At 40.4% G+C, this 26,076-nt stretch overlaps 1 protein-coding gene across 2 annotated transcripts in view; it reads left to right on the forward strand.

The window, feature by feature from the left end:
• The first annotated feature begins 21,754 nt into the window (after positions 1–21,754).
• CRBN (cereblon) overlaps positions 21,755–26,076 on the forward strand; it is a 29,507-nt gene continuing 25,185 nt past the window's right edge. The window contains exon 1 of one of the 2 annotated variants that reach the window (XM_054480109.2): positions 21,755–21,861. In XM_054480109.2, coding sequence (XP_054336084.1) covers positions 21,795–21,861 — 67 coding nt within the window. In that variant the 5' untranslated portion in view covers positions 21,755–21,794. The remainder of the gene's footprint in view (positions 21,862–26,076) is intronic. The other variant, XM_054480110.2, reaches the window with a different exon arrangement.

Here is a 26,076-nt window from a genome sequence, read left to right on the forward strand (position 1 = left end):
GAAAGGGGTAGCTAAGCTATGAGGATGCAAAGGGCGTGAGGATGACACAATGGACTTTGGAGACTCGGGAGGAGAGGGTGGGAAGAGAATGAGGGATAAAAGACTACAAATTGGGTTCAGTGTATACTCCTCAGGTGATGGGTGCACCAAAATCTCACAAATCACCACTAAAGAACTTACTCATGTAGCCAAATACCACCTGTTCCCCAAAAAACTATGGAAAGAAAAAAAATAGATAAAATAAAATTGAGAAATTCCTCTAACCAAAGTGAAATGACATTTTTTCAATGAATTCAGTGACACTGGTTTAGGTATGTATCTCTGGTACTTTCCGAAGCTGCAGTGTTTCTGGCCATGCTGCTGAAAGTAAAACTGGTAGGAGACTGCTTCCATTATTCAGTGATATGTCATTAGTATTGAAAAGCCCTCTTTAGAAGGCTGGGGTCTATTAGCAGTAAACTGGTGCCTTTCAAAATCAACAGTCAACTCAGAACAGCTGGGAAATTCATATGTTTTGCCAGATTTCACTGGGTTATTAGGTGACATTTAGATAACTGATTTAAGCCCCACCATCGGGAGCTCCATAACTCGCTAAGCTTGTGGATTTCAATGCATGGAAGCAAAGTGCTGGGCTCTGCCTTCTTGGATATGAACTTAATCATGTCACATCAAGCCTTCATTTTAAATTATAGCACCACATTTGTATTTTGACTTCTGACAAATGCTAAGTGTGTCCTGACATATATATTTTTGTCATGGTAAAAGCCTATTTGAAAACCAGAAGAGATGGTGAAAGGTAGAAAACTGAATTGCACACAGGTTTGAATTTGAGTTTGTATCAATTTTGAGTTTTTTGTTGTCTTCATTCAATTCAGAGAGCAAGTTGGTGGGTTCCCAAATGTTCTCCAAGGGGGACTATTTACTTTACAAAAATCTGAGAACCTCCCAAAATAAAATGAGGTGCAGAGGAGCCCTGGCTGTATTTAGAGAAGGGGAGGTACTCTGATTGGCTCTTCTTCCTCCCCCACCCCCACGGTTGCTAGGGGTCCCAGTGAACTAAGGAGGAGAGTGTGGAAATGAGAACCTACCAGCTGAATTGTTTTTATTTTTGGCAGTGAGGGACAAAATTTAACGTGTATTAAAATCACCTAGGAAGCTTTCTAAGATGTGGACTTTCAGACCCACCCCCTTGTGGCTCTGTATACATACAGGAACCAGGAATCTGGTAATTCTGATATAGGAGAGCCATAGAATACACTTTGGGAAACATTGATTTACTACTTTCAACCAAACAAGTGCAGGGGCTCTGTTTTGTTCACGAATGCATCCCAAATGCCCCTAGCACATGGTCTGGATGCAATGAGTAACTTGTAGGTGTAGACGATGGATACGTGGATGAATGGATGGATATGTACATTCAGGGATTTAAAGAGAGGATGAACAAGAGTAGAAAAGAGAATTGTAAAGTTTCCAGGGTTTCAAAGATTCTTTGAACTTATTCTTAAGTGTTTGATAGATATGTTGCATTTGGCCTCTGATTTTGTGCGACCTTTATTTAAATACCATCTCCCCTTGGCAACAGAGTAGTTTTGTCACTTGAGATTAAAAGTGATTTTGTTTGTAAAATGGCAAACCATCTTGACATTTCATCTACAAACCACTTAACAAATTTCTGTTCTCATCCAAAACTACTCTTCCAAGTAGAAGAGAGACTTCTACCAGTGGTTTTATAAAACAAAATACTTCTTTGTAGTGAAAGTCCAATCAGAGGTACCCCAGAAGAGGTGGAAAGAGGACTAAGCTGTGTGCCAGGAGACCTAGATGCCAAGTGTAGCTCCTTTGCTAACAAGTTGAGTGACCTTGATGAAGCCATGTGCCTGGATGAGCACCAGTTTCCCCAATTGTGTAAAGTAAGAGATTTAACACAATGGTCCCCAAGGCCCTTGGAGCACCACATATTATTTAGCATCGTTTTGAGGCTTTGGGTTTCCTCACATGTCTCATTTTTGTGTGTAAAACTTAGGCTTTCCTGAAGGCCTCCCTTAATTATATCACGATAGGTAGAACAGTGGTTCCCCCAAAGATGCCCACATTTACATCTCTGGATCTTGTGTATATGTTACCTTACGTGGCAAGAGGGAGTTTGCAGATGTGATTAGGTTAAGAACCTTGAAATGGGGAGAGTAGCCTGAATCACACAGGTGGGCCCAATCTATTCACAAATGCTTAAAACCTGGATTATACAGATGGGCCCAATCTAAGCACAGCACCTTAAAATCAGAGAACCTTTGCCAGCTGGGATCAGAGAGAGAAAGGGAGCTGTGAGGATGGAAGAAGGGTCACAGAGATGTGATATTGCTGCTTTGAAGACTGAGAAGAAAGCCATGAACCAAGGAATCTTGGCAGCCTCTAGACACTGGAAGGGCAAGGTAAGGGTTTCTTCCCTGGAATTTCCAGAATGGAATGCAGACCTGCCGACACCTTGGTTATAGCCCAGTGAGACATGAGCTGGACTTCTCTCTTACAGAACCATGAGACTTTTGTATTGTTTAAACGTCCAAGTTTGTGGTCACTTATGATAAGAGCAATAGAAAACTTATAAATACATTCTAAGGATACAGGAAATATTCAGGAGTCTAGCACTTTGCACAAGCCGATCCACTGTGCAAACCAGGGCTTCCTCTACAGTGGTCCGCAAGAGTCATTTAACCTGGACCTTATACTTATCACAGTCCTCAAATTTAGATTTTGACACTTATCTCCAAACAATTCCTTTGAAAACTATGTGTGTGTATAAAATGCATGTGTGCATACATAGATATGTGTGTGCATATATAAGCATACGTACACATATATTCAGTCAGATATACTCAGTGAGATTATTTCTTCAGCATCCCTATAAACCCATAGAATGATCTGAAAACACAATTGATAACTTGTAACAAATGCCACTCAAGTGAAGCCAGTTGCGGTGGGTAAGCCCAGTATAAATAGTAAAAGGACATTCTGAGGCAAGTAGTCTTTTCATGAAGCTCTGGATCAGAAAGCTAATTAGTTTGGGTTTGATGAACTCAGAGGCTGAAAGGAGCACCTGGATACACGTAAAATTATAATGCAGAAGGGAACCGTGGAAATTTCCCTCCTTCGTGCCACAGACTGAGACTCAGAGTGTCAAAAACTATTCCAAAATCACACCTGAAGTATTCTTTTGGCTACAGTGGAAGTTCCTATAATCAAAAGGAAAACAGAATTGGAAAGTGAACTGATATCACTGTATCCTAGAACCTGTACTGCATGAGCCTATCTCAAAAGCCAACTGGTGTGTCATGTTTTGATGGCTTGCTAAAGAAACTGGGAAGATGAGCGTGGTTTAAGAAGGCAGCGGGTGGAAGAGGGGCAGCTAGGATACAAGAACTGATTCTCATCTAAGCAATCAACGCACCCTGGCTAGCAATAGGCACACACAGCTCAAAGTCATAAGCATAACCTCTACTTTAAAGTGGTCTACAATCCACATTGGCCTAAATTATCTGGATAATTTCCATATCATTAAACATTAATTGAGCACCATCTAGAATATTAGAGCTGGAAGAAACCTTAGGAGCATCTAGTTTATCCCAGTTATACAAATGCAAACAGGCCTAATAGGTTAAGGGTTCCTCCTAGTGGCAGAGCCAGGATTTCAGCCCCATTGATTAATTTCCAGACACTTGCTCTTTCTCCTCTGCTCACTAGAACTTGGATGCTCTCTTTTTATGAAGATCCTCAAAGCATCCTGAAATGAGTTTTCAGTCTCAGTTCCATGTACTAGCATTGCCTAACTGTTAGTCTAAAAGTGTGCCCCCTGGAGTCAGAGTTCATGTCCTCTGGTAGAAGGGAAAATGCACTCATAATGTAATCCCAACTCTTTGGTGAATAAATAAAAAACATTCCACTTCTAGGCTAAGGACACAACTTCTTTAAGGAGATTTGAATGAAAAGCACTAATTATTTGCCAGCAGTCTGATATTTGAATCACCCACAGTGTTTGCAGTACTACAGACTTCTCACTTTTCTTTCATCCATCAAGAAATGCTACCTTAAAAGGCTATCAGTGATCAGCACAATATATTTTAACATTACATTAAAAAGTCCATCCAGAGCCCTTAGAATAAACTCAAATTTGCTGTTAAACCTAATATGAAGGTATTATTCAAATACTTCCAACCTCAGACCTTTGCTGAGGCAATTTCTTAGATCTTTGCTCCTGATTTTTCTAAATTCACTCCCCGAATGAAGAGACCCACTAAATGTCTCCCTATCAAATGCTACAGTTTTAGGAAAATTCATTTTACTGTTAATACTTAAGGGACAGAAGGATTTCAGATTTGAGACATCTGCATTCTGTGGGGATACTTGATGTGTGTCCCTGTGCTAATTTTAAATCTCATCATAGAAATGAAATGCATAGATAAGAAAAGTTGTGTTAAATGAGCACTGTACATGGATTATCCATTTGCAAAGACTGATAATGCAATACAGTACTCTTAACATTGAAAATGTGAGTAATAAAATGTAATCTTTCTTTGATTCTGAATGCACTTTAAGATTGTGCAGTGCCTTGGACTTATCACAGGGAATATTACTTTTTATGGATCGTAGGACCATAGAACTTTGGAATTGAAAGGAACATTTTGGATCATCCAGTTAAGGGTTGACAACTAGGTTTTGCCTAGTTATGAACAATAATTGATTGTTATGGTTCTGGTGTGCTATGCCGAGAATTCTGAGGTTATGCTTGGATTCAGTGGGAAAGTATAATGAGATTGATTAGCAGTATCTGCGTAGGGTGGGAGGAAGAAATAGTGGCTGGTTTGGCACTTATTTGGTGTCCTTAACGAGTCCAACCTCTTCATTTAACAATGAGTAGCCTAATGTCAAACATAGTAAAAGGATTTGCCAGAGTCAACCAGCTGGCAAAGTTGTGGTCAAGCAGAACTAACCACCACTATTTCTACCACAGGATGTTAGCTCTACAATTTCAACTGGCAACTTCTAGAAAATAGAAAATAAAATAATGATTTCTTGGATGTCTAAAAACTTTGGCAGAAAAAAATAACCAACTAAGCAGAAAATATATTTGGATGGTGATATAGTTTACCTAGGAAATTGATGACAATCCATTGAATAGTTTAAAAGAATTTGAAGTCAAATTTTTTGTGAGGCACCATGTAGTTTAAACTATAATTATGCTTTTAGAATTCATTTTTATACTCTGAAATGTGTTTGTTTTGTCTATGCAAGTTACTGTATTAGAGTTGTGAGAATAGTAATGAAATATTTTAGGCAAAAATCCCCTAGCATTTAACAGATGCTTATTGAGCACTTGCTGGATTCAGACAATGTACTCAGTCCTGGAAATTCAATACTAAATGGAACCCTACGTTAAAGGAGTTGTCAGCCTGGTTGGCAATATCTGGCACCATAACCAATGGTTAAAGCAACTTTGTTTTGTTTTGTGCTTTAAATCTGTAGAGAAATCCAAGAAATGAGATAGAAGTCATGTCCTGAAGAAAGATAAAAAATAGTAAGTGTGGCTCGGCACTGTGGCTCACACCTGTAATCCCAGCACTCTGGGAGGCTGACATGGGAGGATCGCTTGAGGTCAGGAGTTCAAGACCAGCCTGGCCAACATGGTGAAACCCCGTCTCTACTAAAAATACAAAAATTAGCCAGGCGTGGTGACAGGCACCCATAGTCCCAGCTACTCAGGAGGCTGAAGCAGGAGAGTCACTTGAACCCAGGAGGCAGAGGTTGCAGTGAGCTGAGATCACATCACTGCACTCCAGCCTGGGCACTAGAGCAAGACTCCATCTCAAAAAAAAAAAAAAAAAAAAAAAAAAAGAGAAGCTGATAAGCTGACCATTTTTTTCAAATAAATGCTCAATGACGATTTGAAACATCAAGTTTTTAAGTATTTTAAATATTTTTACTAAAATATAGCACATGTACAGTAAATCAAAATACATAGCTCAATGAATTATCACACAATGAACAGAGTGATCACAACCATGAAACCATCATTCAGAGCAAGAAATAGAACATCACCAACTCAGAAACCCCTTTCATCTTCCTCCCAGTCTTTACCCCTTACATTAGCCCAAGCGTAATTACCATCCTGACTTCTAACACCAGATTCATTTCTCCAATTTTTTACCTTTGTGTTGATGAATCACATTATATTTATTATTTTATATCTGGTTTCTTTTGCTTAACAGCATTTTGTCACAGTTATCCATGTTCTGAGGAGCTATAATTTATTTTTGTTACTATATAATATCACACTGTATAAATATATTTTAGTTTCTTTATCCATTCTGTTGTTGGAGGATATATATCTACGTTACTTCCAAACTGAAATTACTACAGATGATGTTTGTTTTTCTCTTTTTTTTTTTTTTGTGAAAGCAAGTTTATTAGGAAAGTAAAGGAATAAAGAATGGCTACTCCATAGGTAGAGCAGCCTACAAATGATGTTTCTACAAACATCCTTGTACATGCATTGAAATGCATGCATTTCAACTAGGGATATACTTAGGATTATAATTGCTGGGTCATTGGTATAGATATGACTAACATAAATACTTCCAAGCAGTTTTCCAAAGTGGATGTAACCAATTTATACTCATATTTGTAGCATAGGAGAGTGCATTGTTCTACATCCTTGTTAACTTTGGTTATTTTCAATATTTTTAATATTAATTGGTCTAGTACGTATTTCATTAGTTTAAATTTGCATTTTCCTAATTACAAAGAAAGTTGAACATATTCTCATGTTTGGGCATTTGGAGACCCTTTTATGAAGTACATGTTAAAGCCTCTTGCTCAATTTTCTTTCACATTGTCTGTTTTTTTAATTTATAGATTTTTTTAAGAAATTGGACAATATTCAAAGTAAGTAAAGTTCATCGAAAAACACCACAAGAATGTGCATCAGTCAGGGATAAGTCAGGTTTCATAAACCACCCCAGTTATATGAAAAGAGAGCTTAATACAAAGAATTGCTAACTAGATACAGAATTGTAACCAGGTAACTGAAAAGGCAAAAAGAGAACATTAAGGTAACGTGGAGGTAACAATTGCAGGTCTAGAGTACAAAGGGAAAGGTTGGCATTATTAAACTCAGAAGCTGGAAGCAGGGGCCTATTGAGCTGAAGTTCAGTCCTCTGAGAAGGTGCTGGTCAGCTACAGCCAGGGTCTCTTGACAGGTTGAGAGGCTGGTTCTGCAAATGTTGGAAAAACTACATACTGGATGTGATTGTTGCTATGGGAACACACTGACATTGGAGAAATGGGATGAGCATGATGTTCCCAGGAGCAAGAAGCAGACAGGAAGGAGTGAGTCCCTTCTTTCTCCAGCCTTGTGGTTTCCCTCTAGTACCTCCTAGGGGAGCACAAAGCCAAATAGCTCCCAGAGAGGTTGGAGGTAAGAGACAGTAGGTTAATTACTGGCAAGAGATCAAAAAGGCAAACCAATGAGTGGGAGAAGATACACAACAAACAATGGACTTGGCTCTAGATTTGAGTGATATATAGCAGGTAATAATAGTGTAACCAAAATATGGGTTAGTTGCTCATCACTAGCAGAGTTCAATTAACAAGAGTGAGGTCTGGTATAAAGAAAGTGATTTATTTCCAAAGCTAGCTTAGAGGAAGAAGCACAGGCATCCCACCTTTAAATGTACCGCTTCCCTTTTGGAGAAGAAAGTGAGCACTTTTAAAAGACAGGGGAGAAAGCGAGCAAGGGCAAAGGTCCTCATACTAGCTTATCTACCACGCAGTAGAGCTGGTGACTGCTGGTGTTTTCCTGGGCAAGCTGTTATCTCTCGAGGCAACTTCCTGGAGGGTGAGAGTTCCCTAGCAAACATGCTGTGGTTTGTATATTAACTGTTAAGAGTTCTGTCTTAGAGCACACAGTTACATGAACTTACCCAGTAAGAAATGTCTGAAGGGGAGGTAAAAGTCTATATAGTTCCATTTCTGAAGGGCTAAATAGGATGTGGGGAACCAGGAGAACAATAAAAGAAGAGAGAAAAACCACCTCTTAGGAAAATGGGGGTACTGGGTTACAATTGCTAGACTTTGAGACAGTGCTTACCAGGTGCCAGCTCTGTTCTAAGGCTTCACCATGTTATTATAATTCATCTCACAAAGGCCCTTTAAGATGTAAATTATCATCATTCCCACTTGAAAGATGAGGAAACAGAGGCAAGAGAGTTTAAGTAACCTGCCCAAGGTCATACAGCCAGGAAGTGCCAGATAGGATAAAATTCAGATAGATTTAATTCATTTTTATCTTCATACTCAAATTCAAAAATAGGATTTACTGTTAAAACAGCTATAAAAAATTATAGTAAATGACACATGAAAAATAATAGCAGGTCTCCTGACTTAAGGGAACTTTTACAATAATCAATAATTTCTGGTCATAAAGATATGGCTCATAAAAATGTGGCCGACGGCATCAATATCTTTTATCTTTTACCTTCTAGAAAGTTCTTATCTGCTTTTAGTTGGTCTTTCAAGAATTCTTGTCACTATAGTGAAAAAACATAGATTTTATGGATGTGGGTTGTTTAAAATTATGTTTACTGACTGTTGATCTGCTTTCTGCACTTTGTTCTTGCAGATGATAATTGTCTAGGTGAGAATAGTTCTTCTTTGCCTTCTCTGGAATCAAAACTTAGGCTCAAACTGCTCCCAAAGCAGTAACTCATAGGAAAACTCTAGATTATTCATTGCCTGTGCATGACTGTATGAATGTAACTGAACCGCCTACAGGCCCAGTAATTTCACTTTTCTCACCCGTGGATGCAGCCTACGCATGCTGATCAGTCAGAGATTTGTAGAAAATAGAATTCATTGATTTATTTATGCTTGCTCTGAAGTGTAGGGTAAGCTGAAAACCTGACTTTCTTTAAAAGACAAGTCAGTGTTGGCAGTCTCCTAGAATTTGAGTGGGAAACTAAGGCTTATTGGGGCCCCCTCTGTGTCTCAAGCACTGTGTGGCAAGTAATGCCACTGCCTCCTTATTGGTGTCTCCTAATCCACACTTGTCCCGATTCTTCTGTTCCTCCACCTTGCAGCCAAATACTGATTTCCAAATGCAAACCTAGTCATAAGATTCTGCTTTGGGGGGGGTGAAAATTCTTAATATGGTCCACAGGACCTAATTTTCTTGTAATCCGCAACTGCAACCTCCTGGGCTCAAGCAATCCTCCTGCCTCAGCCTCCCAAGTAGCTGGTACTATGGGTGCATGCCACCATACCTGACTAATTTTTTTTTAATAGAGACAAGGTCTCACTGTGTTGCCTAAGCTGGACTCAAACCCCCAAACTCAAGTGATTTTCCTGCCTCGGTTTCCCGAAGTGGTGAGATTGCAGATGTGAGCCTCAGCCACTTTTACCTTTTCTCCCTGAGCTCTGGCCTCAGTGAGTGTCTCCAGCCTTAGGGTTCTTGCATATGCCGTTCCTGCTATGCCCTCCCTCCCGGACCCACACCCTCTTCCCTAGTCACCTCTTACTAATATTTCAGACATTACTTCCCAAGGGAAGGTCCTGTGCCTTTCTTCCCCAGACAGGTCAGGTCCTCCAATTAGAGGCTCATAGCACCATGGACTTCCTCTTTATAACATTGATCATTTATGTTATATACTGGCACGTTTATGTAATCAATGTCTGCTTTCCCCATTAGAACTGTAGGTTCTGGGAGAGGGTGGGGCACATCTGTTTTGTTCACCATTGTCTGTCCTCCATACCTAACACTGCACTTCAATATGGCAACCGTTTGAAAAAGATGCGATGAAGAGTAAATTAACTTACATTACATCTCCATGATCACAACTGGAAGGGAGAAGTGAGCAGCCCATCTGTTCAAGGTCTGGTCTAAATTTTTCCATCAACAAGGGCCAGTGCAAATCAATATTCTGATGTCAGCGTTTGATTTATTTGTCTATCTGGAGAGGCTATAACATCATCACTGTCATCACAGCAGTGCACACACAGTCATGAGGGTCACTGTAGGAGCAGTCTGATTGGAAAGTTCTAAGGTAGGGCCCAGGGGTCTATCTGCATGTGAACAGGCACTCAGATGTCCTGGGCCCACTTTGAAGAACAATGCCCTCGTGCTCACCCTATTCCATCCTCACCCCAAAACAAACTCTGGCTGCAAAAACATTTTCTGCCCTTCAAGATCTCTATATAGTCGCATTCTTCCCTGCATTCGTTTTCTTGTGCCACTATAACAACCACAAGCTTGGTGGCCTAATACAAAACAAATTTATCTTTATAGATCTGGAGATCAGAAGTCTAAATTTAGTCTCAGTCAGCAAAAATCAAGGTGTTGGCAAGGCTGCATCCCTTCTGGAGGCTCTTGAGAGAATCCTTGCCTTGCCTTTCTCAGCTTCTGGAGGCTGGTGTATTCCTTGGCTCATGGTGGTCCCACATCACTGGACTTCTGCTTCTGCTGTCACATCTCTGTCTCTGACCCTCCTGCATCTTTTTTTTTTTTTTTTTTCTGAGATGGAGTCTCACTCTGTCACCCAGGCTGGAGTGCAGTGGTGCGATCATGGCTCACTGCAACCTCAACCTCCTGGGCTCAAGCAATCCTCCTGCCTCAGCCTCCCAAGTAGCTGGTACTACGGGTGCCTGCCACCATATCTGGCTAATTTTTTTAATAGAGACAGTCTTACTGTGTTGCCTAAGCTAGTCCCAAACCCCCAAACTCAAGCGATTTTCCTGCCTCGGTCTCCCGAAGTGCTGGGATTGCAGATGTGAGCCACTGTGCCCAGCCCTACATCCTTCTAATAGGGACCCCTGAGATTAGATTGAACCCACCTAGATATTTCAGGAAAAATTCTCCATCTCAAAATTCTCAACTTAACACATCTGCAAAGCCTCTTTTGCCATGTAAGGTGATGTATTCACAGGGATGTAGATTTCTTCAGGGGACCATTATTCAGGTTGCCCAAACCCTTCCTCATCATTCATTCTTCCCTTCTATTTCTAGAGAAGAAATGCCTCTTGCATTTGCCAAGGTTTACATCATAACTTTCCTATGTTCTGTCCTTTACCTCCTCCCACACAGTGTGCTCCTCCTCTCAGCAACTAATTCCCCTCATTGTCTTCAAATGGAATTAACAAGTTCTCTGAGTTTGCATTCCCAGCTCTGCTACTTTGATGCTGTTAAGTAGTCACAGAGCTTTGACTCTCTGGTTCCCTTTAAGTTGCCTTACAGATAATAACTATCTGTAAGGCAGATATTTGGGACTATCTGGAGGATTAACTCAAATAATGAATGAAAATCTCTCTCCCAGAGCATGGCTGGTGGAAAGCATTCCATACATGTAGGTTGTTGTATTCATTACCTTCAATATCTCCCTCTTTCTTCTGTCCTATCCTGGGGACTGGAGGTCTATACTACTTTTAATGATGACTGGGTTCTCACTCTAAGCCATCATTCAAATAGCACATATCATGACTGTGTTATTCGATGTCATGCCATTCCTGCTATGCTCTCCCTCCTGGACAACACCCAGCTTATGTGGGTGTGGACTTTCTCCTCTGAGTTAAATTCAGTCCAACAATTGTTTATCAACATTTCACTCTGTGCTATTACTGAGCGTAAAAAGATGAGTGAGTCATGGTTTCTAACCTCAACCAACATTCTGCAGAGCTGTGGAACTGGATGTGGAAAAATAAAACTTCAAAATAAAGTGGTAAGCGCCTGGAAGAAAAGATATTTGAGCTGAGTGAGCCAGGAAATCCTTTTGCAGGAAAAAGGTTAAATTATAAGCACTATTGCTGGTTGTATTCATTGATTATATCTCTGCCCGAGGCATTGGGCCAATCTCTGTCATCAGAAAGATTCATGCTCAAGTGTTTCAGAATAATGAGAGCTTCACCACTCTCTTATTTCCTGCCCAAACCTGGTGAAGACAGCTTATTGGAGGGGCCTGGATAATCCCCAGATTCCCTACTTTTTCAGCAACAGGCATGATATAAATTTAAAGCAGCACAGTCAATTTGCTTTATCAGAATATGGTGGCTGCCCAAGGGTCATCAGCCAGCACAGAGACTCCTGCCAACAGGAAAATGGCCATGTGATGAAGCTCAAAAGCCATCCAGCTGGGCTGTAAATCAGCAGTGCTCTGACTTTCTAGATGCTGATTCATTACAGCAGAGCAGAAGACCTAACCCTCCCCATCCTATGCATTCCTGCTTTGCAGAGCAAAAGACTTCTGTGAAGACCAAGAATTGGAGTAGGCATAGTAACAATAAAGTCTCTAAAAATGCATCAGTCAACCAACACAATGAACAACAAAAGTAAGTTCCAATACTTTTCTCAACTCTATTAATTAATGCAATAAGAGCAACAACCCAAACCAACTTAAGACAGTGCTGACACTGTGTAAGTAATACACTACCCTTCCAGAAAGTTGTGGAAACCCCTTGATCTATGCCTGTACAGTCTCAGTAGAAGCTTTGTAATATTGTCAAAGCATTGGTTGGCTGCCAGACTTCTTGATAGAATATAAAATGAAAGTGTATAGCAAACTCTAATAATGACCTAATTTTTGTTTATGAAAACCAAGTTTTAGTTATTCATATTTTAAATTTGTATTAATAAAATTTTTAGTTGCACATCAAAATGAAAGTCCACAGGCTTGTCTTCAGTTCCTAAAGAAAAGACTTAACATTCAGGGATACATTTGTATCTATCCAGGAGGACCCCTTGTAGAGTACAGTGGCCTCATAGCCCTACCCTGAGAAACAGTGAGACCAACATCCACTCCCTATCTCCTAGACCCCTTGATGTCTCGTACCTGGCATCTGTCTTGGAGGAAGCTGAGCAGTGTTACATAGGACTGAAAGAATCAAGAATAGGACCACAAATCTAAAGCAAGAGGAAGAATCTGGAGGTTGACCCAGGCAATAGTGGAAGAAGGACCAAGTGAATAGGACAAAAGTTAAGGAACACACAATGAGTTAAGATATGAAGAGGACTGAATTCACAAAGCTGTAGAAAAAATGAAACCTGATTGAGACCTGGAAAATAATTTATCCTGAACCTGTGTTTTTCAAAGGGAGAAAGTGACTTGTGATCACAAAAAAATAGGGATAATAGCACCAACCTCTCAAGATTGCTGTAAAGTTCACTGAAGGAACACATGCAAAACACAGATACTGATTTTGGATCAGAGTAAGTGTTTAACAAGTGTTTGTTCATTCATGAGTGACAGAACCTGAACTAAGTCTTCTAATTTAGAAGCAAGTACTCTGTCAGGCTACCAGAAATCCCAAGTATGTAGGAGATTCATAATAAAACAATGGTAATCTTTAAAGCCTGATACTGGGCCCAAGCTATGGTCTATTCACAGGGATCCTGTTCAGACAGGAATGGATCTCAGGTCCAGTATGTGACTCCATCCAGTAAAGTTAAAGTCATTTGCTATGTGGTATACTCTTATAACATAAAGTCCTTATAGACAGCACTTGCCACATTGGGATGTATACTATTATTTGCATATGTGTGTCTTAGCTACTAGTGTGACCTCTTTGGAAGAAAACATAACTCCTTTTAATTTTTTTATAATGAAAGTAGTTACTTATAATTATGTATAATTTCTTATAATTATGACGTCTTAGAAAAATAGAAAGCTTTTAGAAGCCAGTAGAGAAAAAACTCCCAGTATCCAGAAGTACCCACTGTTTCAAAGTATTTATTTTGGTGTGCATTATTTTGTCTGTGCATTTCTTTTTACCTATATATACACACATGCAAGAAGCATACAACTTGCTGAGAAAAAACAGCTTTTGTCTAAAAAAACAGCTTTTGTCTAAGCATGCACCTCTGTGGACTAAATTGGACCTAAGCCCCAGTAACAAGTGGACAGGGAAGACGTGTGTGTGTGTGTGTGTGTGTGTGTGTGTGTGTGTGTGTGTCTGTATGTCAGGGTTTTCAGTAATGAACAACAGAAACTGACTCTGGCTTACCAAAGCAGAGAAATCATTTACTGGAAAGATATCAGATAACTCACAAATTATGTTATCATTTAGCTCATTTCTGTCTTGCATGTATCAAATAATGCTGATATGAACATCTTTGTGGATCAGTTTTGTCTGCTTTTTACATTATTTCCATGGGATAGATTTCTAGAAGTAAAAAATAAAGGTTAATCCTTTTAGATCATGAGATTCCCTATTTTGGATCCTTAATTTTGATTAATATCTTGGATGGCTAGTTAAAGTCTACAAGTAATTTTTATGAAGGAAAATGAGTGATAAATCCTTTCAGTGTATGTATATCTAAGATGCATACACTATAAGGCCTACCAACTGCTCATTGCTCCAATTGTGGCTGTTGCTGTGGGTACACGCAGAGAACTGATGACATCCCTGAAATTTATTTGGTAGTGAAGCCTCATGTGCTGCTGCTGCTGCCACCACACTAACTAGCCTGGTGTTCATGCTGAATCCAGCAGTTGAAACAGCATGGCTGAAATAAACCGTCTACTTAATCTTTCTTCTCTGAGATGGTCCCTGCACTCCTTCTCCAGCAACCATCATGGTTCATACTGTTTCTTTGGAGAAAAAATATATAATAATGTATCCTACTTAACTAGATACCTGTTATGCTGTTTATATGTCTGCTTCCCAACCTCTACCCTCAAACTGTAACCCAGCCCAGGGCAGAGGTTACATTTTAGTCATCTTTCTTCTCTGCTAGCTTATTAGCCTCATTCACCCAGGGTAATGGACTCTTCTGTCAGTTTTCTTTTCTGCTGTACCCCTCGTTCCTGTAAAAAATACCTGGTGCATAGGAGACATATAGTGACTATGTTTACTAATTTGAGTTGAAGAATAGACAAGTAATTCAGAGTCTAGAGTATTAGCATGGTTTTTGTCTCTGAACACACCGGGGTTCTGTTCTGTTCTTGGTCTTGCAAGTCACTTTAGCCTTTTTCTGTCTTATGGCTTTTCAGTTAGCTCCTCTACTGAAACACATTATTAGACCCTTATATCCATTTTTCTATTTTTCGTTAATTAAAAGTCACATTACTCATGCATCCATTAATAACTTCATATGCAATATCTTCCCCAATTAACACCTAGGATCTAAATTTTTGTTTCCTCATATACAAATGGTAAGCTAATGTCAGTTGCAGCAAAGGGTATATTTACTAGGATTTGGGGACCCAAATCCTCTTCATGCTATTAGGAATGATATTTATTCAGACTGTGATTTGACCTGTTTTTTGTCTCTCTTCTCAGTTTCTTTGTGAGTTGGTTAACTTTTTCATACAGTATAGGTCTTCTCAGTTACATGATTCTACTTACATCTGATTTTAGTAATTGTGCTGGTCTGTTATTTTTAAGTGAGTTTCTTAAGAAGTTATTCTGTTTCTGACCACTGAATAGCATTATAGCATTTTACAACTGTCCAGGGATTGTGAAATGTTGGTCTTCCTCAAGTATAGAAGGGTGATGAAAGCCAAGAACATCATCCTCAGTAGTTCTACTTTCATTTGCTATACTTACGTTTCCATGTAAGATTTCCTCTGAGCAAATAATTTTGAAGCTTATATATGTGAATATATAAGTGTATGCATGTATACATTTGTATGTATATATGCATATATCAACATATGTGCACAGATATGAAAATCACAGTTAGTACCACCCTGCGGCAGAGATTACAAACGTAACCAAGTTCCACTTCTTCTACACAGAGTATTAGACTACACTTCTCCCTTGAAGTTAGACTGAGCCCTGGGATTCACGTTGGCCAGTGAAATACGAGTGAAGGTGATATGTTTCACTTCCAGACAGAAGCATTTAAGAGACAGTGTTCAATTCTCCAAGCTTTTTCCTTCAGCCGTGGGCAATCTGTGATTATAGAAGCACATACTGATGTGAAGTTTCCACAAGACCAAAGCAGCCTTCGCTGGTGATCTCTCAACAGAGAACATGGTGCCCTGGAGAGTCACCAAATCCATAGAACATTTGATTTGAGCAAAAAATACACCTCTGTTGGTTAAGCTGCTGAAATTTTTGTTACTGTAGCAAAACTTCACATATCCTGGCCTTTGTAAACCCTTATGTGCAAGACCAAGAATACAAGTCCAGGGGGGAAGACATTGAAATACCCCAACCAAAGTTACAGGTAGAAACAAGGCAATGACTAGAATTAAGGTCTCCTCTCTCCATGCTTTGTGTTCATCCCTCTGCAATATTCTGTACACTTTTGCTTCCAGTGGAAACAGCACGTAGTGTCAAGACAAGCTGTTGGGTGAGTCATGAACACAGTTTTGCACACAAGTTGAAAAACCATAAATTGCCCAGCATTTTACTATCTTGCAAAAATCTTCCCTACTTTACCTGTCAAGTCAGAGATGGATGTAGTGGCAGGAAGTCCCAGTAAATTGCAACATTAAGTATCATCAGAAATAATTATTTTTGGCAAATAACCCAACATGCCTGGGACTTGTATAGGCTCTGGTGTACCTGAAAATATTACTGTAGCAGGGAAAGTTGCATATAAAGATATTTTTTTCAAATCCCAAATTATTCACCATATTACTGAAATATGAAACTCAGTCATTAATAAAATTGTCAACATTTTGAAGGGGCTATGAAACACCCTTACTACCTCTGGTTTTCTGCCTGCTAACAGAGCAGGCTTCCCTGTTTTTCTTCTTTCTAGGTCTGCGTAAAGCTGACAAGATGCATCTTTCATTCCCTCGTAACTTTGGGATTTATAGGATAAGATGCTGCCATACACATTCCACAGCCATGGCTTCCAGCCCCTGGGCTTGATGGTAAGAAGTAGACTTTTTAAAAAAATGCATTCTTGAATGCGTTACTATTTTTCCTGATATATAGGTTGCCGAAAAAGTTTAAAAGATTTTTCCACTGGGACAAGTTTAGGAAACGATTTATAGCCTCTATAGACTGGGAACTTGAGAATCACCCTGATTTAATTCTAAAGACTTTTTATTTTAAGTTAGTGACAGCACAACTAGCATAGTTCAAAGAAAATTGATGAACGTGATTCTCTATAACTGAATCAGAGAGCTACAAAGGATTTAAAGGGCCACAGTTATGATCCTTCATTGTCAAGGGAGGCTGAATATGACTGGGACTCCCCAGGCAGATAACTATGTCCACATAGCCCCATCACGGTGCTGCAAGCACCTTTGCTGCTCTACATGTAGGACAATTTATTGTACAAAGTGGCACACTTTGAAGAGTGGAATGGGGCAAGGGGTGGGGCTGGTCTAGTAGTTATGCTGATACACCAAACACATACCAGGGCTGTCCTGGGCAAATCCCAATGTGGGGTTGCTCTATCAATTGCTACGCACTCATACAAGTGGTTGCACACACAAATGCAGGCCAGATCAAGGCAGGTAACATACACACACACACACACACACACACACACACACGCACGCACACTGGCTGGTTGGCTTCTGTGACCAACAGGGGCTGCCCCATCTAAACCAGGCATTGTTATTTAGTTGGAGATAATTGTTCCCATGCATGAATCTGACTCATGGTTGCCAAATCTTCCCAGTTTTAAAGAGAAGCAGGAAATCAATATTGGTACGTGTATTCTTCAATTGTCAAATGCTGGCTGGCAATCATATAATTCAAATACTCAAAATATCGCACAGAGCAAGAAAGCCTCTAGCTTGGGAGGTCACCTGTTTGGCACCCGTGTCTCACAGAGTGGCAAAGGGAATTGTGGCACTGTGAGAGGAACATGCCCATGGAGCTGCTTACATCTCACCTGTGCTTTTGCCCCAAGGGAGAAAGCATTGGAAGATTTATGTACTTCCAAAATTAATGAAGTCATCTATTCAAAAAATGATAACCAAATATGCCTACAAGTTAATCTAGCTTTGCTTTTTCTAAAATCCACAATTTCCTTTAAAAACAATTTTGGATCTTTGGACTAGGTTGGCTGGTTTTATCCATCAAACCAATATGGGTCTTAATCTTCGTCGCAGACGGAAGTGGGGAGGAATGACATCTTTGCCTTTCATCATGGAGGAAAATCTCTTCTAGAAGTTGTCTTCCCTCTTCATTCTCAGAGTCTACCAAGCTGACTTTCTCTAGGTGTCATTAGCCAGGACCAGGTCAGGTGATACCATCAGCCATAGAGGAGCTTGGGGGAATAGAGTGGGCTCCTTATTATGGGCTTACAGCAAACACAACCCCATAGCAGAGTACACTATTGCCCCAAACAAAATCAGAGTTCTTGGCAAGGAAGGAAAGAGGAATTGCTGTTGAGTAGGTAGGAAATCGGTGTCTGCCAGAACTGTGCAGTTCATCTTTCATTTAATGAACATTTTTTGAGCAGCTTTTAAATGCCAGAACCTGTTCTTGGGAGCAGAAATCCCCAATTCAGACCTTATACCTTTGAGGGGGAAGAAATGAGACTGTTTTTAAAAGTAAGCCTCACAGTATTTTATTATTCTATTATTATTATTTTGGAGACAGGGTCTCATTATGTTATCCAGGCCTCATAGTATTTTAAAAGTTGGGAAATGCTTTGATGAAGGCAAATGAAGCAGAGAAGGGTAGAAAATGGTGGGAAGTCTGGGAAGAGGGTCACAATCAATCTGACACTGGGTAGTGTGGGAAGGACTCCCCAAGGAAGGGGTATTTGACCCAAGACCTGGAAGGTACAGGGGAAAAAGTCACACATCTATGCAAGAGGAGAGCATTCCAGCCAAAGGAAAAGGCAATTGCAAAGGCCCTGAGGTGGCCATGGGTCCATGTGGTTGTGGAAGAAGAAGATCAGTGTTGATGGAGGGGAGGGAGAGCCCACAGAGCAGTAGTGAAGTGACGTCAGGGCAGGATACAGGGGGCTCACTGTGCATTATAAGGGCCATTGCAAGGGAGATGGGGAGCCAAGGAAGGGTACCGAGCAGGGGAGTCACATAATCTGATTCGCGTTTTAACAGGATCGCTCAGACTGCTTTGTTGAGAAAGCACTATAAGAGCTAAGGGTAGAAGCCAAGAAACCAGTGTTGGTGCTATTGCCATACTCCAGGCAAGAGATAATCAACTGCTTAGACCAGAGTAGTAGCATTCTTTAACACATTAAAAAATATGTAGAGGCTGGGCATGGTGGCTGATCCTTAATCCCTTAATCCCAGCACTTTGGGAGGTGGAGGTGGGCAGGTTATTTAAGCTCAGGAGTTTGAGATCAGCCTGGGCAACATGACAAAACCCCATCTCTATAAAAAATACAAAAATTAGCTGGCCGTGGTGGCTGGTGCCTATGGTCCCAGCTATTCTGGAGGCTGAGACAGGAAGATCACTTGAGCCCAGGAGGTGGCAGTTGCAGTGAGCCAAGATTGCACCACTGTACTACAGCCTGGGACAGAGCAAGACCCTGTCTCGAGAAAAAAAAATTATATATATATTTTATATATATATGTTATATATATAATATATATATGGAGAGAGAGAGAGAGAGAGAGAAAATACAAAATAAAGGCATACAGAAATGTCTTCTCCCAGTATATGTATCCCTTGCTGCTAATATTGTGTAGAAGCCAGAAATTGACAGAGCGATGGTCTTTTTCATTTACGTTTTCTCCCGTCTTCTACCACCCTTAATTCTGTACTATTAAAGTTAATTCTTGAGCTGTAAGACAGTGATCTATGAACATATATATTTCTTTTCCCTCTGGTTTGCAGAGCTCCTTATCCATTGATACTGCGTGCAAGCAAGAGGAAATGTTAGGAACAATTCAGTATGATATCTTCTTTCAGGATAAAGTTACCAAATTAAACATAAATGGTAAATGATCATGTTTTCCTTTTGGTTTTAATAACCAGTGCTTAATCCAAGAAACCTGCTTGCTTAGATATTTTTGTTCAATGATCATCTGTTATCCTTACTGAAAGGTGTAGCTGTGGATGACTGGGTAGACTCTGGAGAGAGAAAATGAAGGAGGGAGCAGGTGGTGAATGTGAAGACGGGAGGAGAGGAGGAGAATGGGGGAGTAAAAGATTCACAGATGTGAGCTCTGGTGATCTGTAGCAATGCACAAAAGAACAGAGAAAGAGCCAGTGCTTCTCCAGCCACATCTGTGGACTCCACCAGGCTTGCAGCTGTGCTTTCTTGTCCGGAGAATTCTTGATTGACCCAGGGTTCAGACAATTCTGGTATCACCTCTGGGGAGAATGACTGGAAAGTCAGAGGTTACTTGTTTAGAAGCTAGATGCTTGTGTAAAGAAAATTCTGCTGCAGGTAAGCACAGGTTATTGAAATTGTACAAACTGTAGTGAGACTGATAATGCTACAGCATCAAACACACACACATATTACTTAGTGCATGCTCCCTGCTTGCTTGCCTTCTCTCTTTCACGTGTGCACACACACACGCACACCAATACACTGGCCATTCCTTCATCGTTCTGTGCTGCCATTCTGGCATAGAATCATCCTTCAATTGACTAGAGTGATCACTTTAACTCCGTTAAATCATTACGTAGTATATGTAATTGTTATTAACCTAATCGTAAAAGGTGATGCTATGATTAATATTGCAGACATTATTAACTGGAATAAATAGGCGACACTATTTGGTTCGTTCTTATTTTGCAAATGGGCGAATTGAGGCCTGCGGCCATAAGTGATTTGAACAAGACCACAGACTGATTCGGAGACAGGAGGCAAAATGACACAGGAATGATTCACAAGCCTCTGTCACAAGGGAGTTTTCCGCTTGTAACTTATCAGGAAGGCAAATTTTCTGAAATCATTTTTTCAAATCTCAGATCCATGACTTTTCTGTTGAGCAATGCTGCTGCTTCCTCTCAGCCTCCGCCCACCACCACCACTACCATGTTTAGATGTTGTATTTCATTTAAGGACTTCTCAGTTTTCCTTCCTCGCTGAAAAAATGATACTGAAATACACTACGAAAACTTTTGTCCACCCTCCAAAACAAATATCTTACCAGTCACAACTCCACCATTATAACAGAATTATCTTCATTTTTTACATAGTCTTTATTTCTTTTTTGCCACATAGTGACTTGTTTTTACATAGCTGAAGTCATGAGTAGGCTAGTTTATATTCAGACAATTTTATTTACCAATTATAAGGCGTTTTCCATTCTGTGCAATAATCATTTCAAGTATGTTTCTGATTAATACTTGTTAATTTTGGAATGTAATGTACATATATGGAAACTACTGAAGTTATTGAAGTTGTATGTACATCTATTGAAACTACTGAAGAAAATCAGCAATAATTCAACCACCCTCGGAATAACTGATGGATTTCCCCAGCCTTCACATATATGCTTCTTATTTTAAGAATTGAAACTAATGCTGCATGAACAGGTTTCTATTTGCTCCCTGCCCCCTTCGTTTAAAAACAAGGTGGAGACTAAAGGCTCTCAGCCTCAGTTTCTCCATATGCAAAATATCAAGATTAAATAAGTCATGCTAAGGGCTGGAACAAGGTGAGGGCTCGGCAGCGTGTACGCCGGGCACTCAGCCGTGGATGGCAGGGGACGGCGTTCTGTCCCCGGGACAGAGCGCAGGCCTGTAATTGTCCCTCCCGCCTAGGGCATCACTTCCAGGCTTGGGTACCCGTCGCCGTCTGCTCCTCTGGGGCCGCCAGGGGGCGCTGTGGCCCCGGTGCACGGCAGCGGCGCGACACGGACCCTCCCTCGGAGTCTTCGGCACCGCCCTGTCCCAGCTTCCTTTGCGGGTAAACAGACATGGCCGGCGAAGGAGATCAGCAGGACGCTGCGCACAACATGGGCAACCACCTGCCGCTCCTGCCTGGTAACCACCCGTAGTAGTTCCCTGTAGTCGGGAGTGGGGCGAGGCCCGGAGCCGCAAGCGGTGTAGCTGGGCCTGGGAGGCGGGCGTGGGGGCGCCAAGACTGGCGAGCCAGCCCAGCAGGGCCGCACCGCAAAGCTGCTTCACGTCGGCCCTCGGCCGGCGATGGAGTCGCGGCGCTTTCTTCGCTGCTCTGTTGCCCCGAGCCCTGAGCCAGGGTGTCGGGGGGGCATTTGCTCTAAGAACAGGAAACCCATTCTCTCCATCCTCCCTGTGTCCTGAGTTTGGCTCCTAGGAATCAGAAACTAGAGGACCGGGTCAGATTCACAGCTGTTACTTTTGCTGGTCTCCTTCCTTTTAATAAGAGTGACAGCTAACATGTACTAAGCACTTACCATGTTACGAGCCTTGCAGTTAACGCTTTGCATGCATTTCGCCTTTTAATCCTTCCCACATCAGTTTTCAGTTTCCGACTTGATAAGCGAGTATTGGATTTGCAGATTAGTTCAATGACTTGCCCAAGGTTACACAGTAGAGTCAGGATTCCAATCCGGATGTGTCTGTCATTATAGCTCTAAACCACTTCTCTATTTTGTTTTTCTTACTATTGGTCTTTCTCAGGCATGTACGATTATGCTTAATCAGAGATACTTAGTTTTTCTTTTTCCTGTATGTTGTGTGAAATGTTTAGACTTTGGCCTTGTGTTGAAGTACTGAACAGAAAAAAAAAAAGACATGGAATATTGTATAAACTTTTCGTGGAATGCCTTTCAAGAGATGCTTTCCAAAAGGCGTTATCATCCAAACTTGAAAGTATTATTTGAGTCCCTTCGTTATGTGACAAGTATGTTAGGTGTTGTGGAGATGAAACGAGAGATAATACACAATCTGATAATTGAGGTTTACTGTCTAGGCCGGGCTGCTGAGAATATAACTAAACATAAATCAACTGCAGAGGCGGTTGATTTAGGGCCAGATAAATGAATGCTATTGTGGCTCTTCAGAGGCAGAGGTTGTTTAAGGGTCAGAGGATTGGGGAAAAACCTTTCAAGGTAGATCAGGAGACATCCAAAAGCACATATTTAGGATATGGTTGTGGGATATAAGGCCTAGGAGGTAGATTGGATCTAAGTTGCTGGGAAACTGGCATCTCTTGCCAGTGGGTTTGGGGTTTTTCCTGTGGATTGCCAAGAAACAGTTTTGGGTTTCAGGTAATTGCCTAAGGAAATCTATGCTTGGAAGATTAATTTGTCCACTGGTAGCAGCGTGGATTAAAAGAGGAAGAGACTGAGTGCATGCCCACCATATAGGAGAGAACTTTTCTATAAAAATAAACCATAGTCACTGGTTGTTCTTGAAGCCATTCTAGCTGAATTGACACAAGGGTAAGTGTGCCAGCCTTTGATGGAAAGCTGAGCTGTTTTTTCAGAGACATTAGCCCTACTCTCTGTGCCAAATCCGGTGTTTCAGGGAGAATGGTAAATAGAAGAGGGAGGATACTGATCTTCTGTCGGCATTCACATGGTGCCTCTGCATGAGATGAGTCATCAGACTTCACTGAAAGCTCTGAACAGTCAGCGTGTTTTTTTGTTTGTTTTTGTTTTGTTTTGTTTTTTGTTTTTCAGAAAAACATCGGGAGAGGGCCCAGAGATGGTGTAGATATAGCAATAATGCCTTTCCAAATTACATAAATTTTATTTGTAGAGAAACATTAGACTTTACATAATTCCATGTAGTACGAGTTGTTCTGAAGAGTAAACCCTCTAAGTTCCAACAAAAAGCTTTATATTTGAGATGTAAATAATTTATCCTAGGCAAATTAAACATTAATAGACATAACTGACTAGGGAAAAGTGGTTTTTAGCCGTATTTATGAAAAAAAAAGTTACTAAAGAAATTATTTAGAGACTAGGAGTCAGAACAGTTAAAATGTAAATTTTTAACAATATTAATTCCAGCCTTTGAGCTAATAGTTTATCTTTTAAATTTTCTGTAGTAGAGCAATAAAGTGGGTCGTGCTGCATGCCAAGTGATAGCCATGCTGTTAGAGTTGGAAATACAAATAATTTGATGCAGAATATTTTTCTCATCCATTTAGATAGCTCTTTTTTATCTCTTGGTGAAAGTTACATGTTCCAAGGAAAATGTGTATGAAGTGTTAGACCATTGACTGTTTACATATAAGTTGAAGTAATTCTGTTTTTGACAAAGTTTTATATCTAGGAAGTTGTAACAATAAATAGAAAGTCCAAGGCAGTTACCATATTGAAAAACATTTTTATTTTCTGTCAGTGGCCTGGCTAGAGGTGGTTTGACTTAAATAATGATATGCAAAGGAAAAAAAATGATTATTTCGTAATGACATTTTATCGATTTAGAAGTTTATTTGGGGCATTTAAAAATACATGAACTGGGAGGTGAGAAACGAGATTCAGTAATTCTTTATTGTTAGTCTAGGCCGGGGCTTCCCAACCTCAGCACTTGACTTTTGGGCTGGAGAATTCTTTGGGTGGCATTGCCTTGTGCATTGTAGGATATTTAGCTGCATCCCTGGCCTCTACCCACTAGATGCCAGTCGGACTCCCTTAGTTATTACAACCAATATCCCCTGAGGGGCAAAATCACCTGTGGTTGAGAATCACTGGTCTAGGATAGGAAATTTACTCATAGTTTGTATGAAAAGGACAGACTCACAGTTAGTAGAATAGCATATGTATTGTGTAGCGTTTTCTAATTTTCTTTGCTGTCATTGGTAACATCTGGTTTTCTAAGACATTCTTTTAAAATGTTTTATGCTTCATGCCAACTTTATTTTTAAATTTAAAATTAAGCAAAATAGCATGAAAATGATTGCAAAATTTTCTTTGTTTCTTTCTTTTGAGATGGAGTCTTGCTGTGTCGCCCAGGCTGGAGTGCAGTAGCACAATCTCAGCTTACTGCAACCTCCGCCTCCTGGGTTCAAGCGATTCTCGTGTCTCAGCCTCTCCAGTAGCTGGGATTACAGGCACCTGCTACCACACCCGGCTAATTTTTGTGTTTTTAGTAGAGATGGGGTTTCAACATGTTGGCCAGGCTGGTCTTGAACTCCTGACCTCAAGTGATCTGCCTGCCTCGTCCTCCCAAAGTGCTGGGATTACAGGTGTGAGGCACCACACCTGGCCTTCATTTTAAAATAATGTAGCGACAGCCAGGGAAATGTTGTCACTAGAGAAATGCTGTGAAATTCTTCCTGCTAGGTTATCTTTCTCTCAGTTTTAATTAACAGATCTTGCCTGCTTTGTTTCTTTTCTTACTTATGTAGGAGCTCTTTGAAGTTGAGAGTTTGAGAGAACGTTAGAGGTTGACTTGTTCAAGCCTATCATTTTGTAGATGAGGAAACTAAAATTTAATTGGGCAGAATGAGTTGTCTGAGTTGTTAAAATTAGTTACTGGTGAGGGAGAAGAGAAAAATCTCCCATATAGAAGAATTTTAAATAACTTATATAGATATTTCCCCTTCAAGGGAGTGGAGCATAACTCATCACTCCTGAAGTGGAGGCTACACTTAGTGATTTGCTTCCAAATGGTACAATGTGAAAAGGAGGGGGAAAGGAGCTTTACAGTGGAAAAACCTGACACATAATGCTTTAGCCAGGTGATCAAGGTTAACAGCAGGAATAGTTCATAATATACAGGCTTGATATGTAATAAAAACAGCACATTGGCGACAGACCCCATTTCTAAAAAGGAAAAGAATAACAACCCTTCACTTCTGTGGCCTTCCTCCCTAAAACACATATCCTCAGTCTAATCATGGGAATTACATCAAACAAAACCCAGTTGAGGGATACTCTACAAAATACCTGACCAGTACTCCTCAAAACTCAGAAACAAGCAAAGTCTGGAAACCACCCTAGCCCAGAGGAGGGTAGGGAGACATGATAACTAAATGTAATGTGGGATCCTGGAACACAAAAAGATTAGATAAAAACTAAGGGGATCCAAATAAAATACGAAGTTTAGTTAGAGTAATGTACCAAGACTGATTCCTTCATTGTGGCAAATGAACCATACTAATATAAATTAACTATAGGGGAAAAGGATGTGTGACACACGGGAGCATTCTGTACTATCTTTGCACTTCTCTATAAATGTTAAACTATTCTAAAATTCACAGTTGACTTAAAAAAAAAAAAAAACATAGCTACTGACAGAGCCCAGAATAGACCCCAGCCCTCT

The sequence above is a fragment of the Pongo pygmaeus genome, chromosome 2 (assembly GCF_028885625.2).
Source record: "Pongo pygmaeus isolate AG05252 chromosome 2, NHGRI_mPonPyg2-v2.0_pri, whole genome shotgun sequence".
Classification (NCBI taxonomy): domain Eukaryota; kingdom Metazoa; phylum Chordata; class Mammalia; order Primates; family Hominidae; genus Pongo; species Pongo pygmaeus.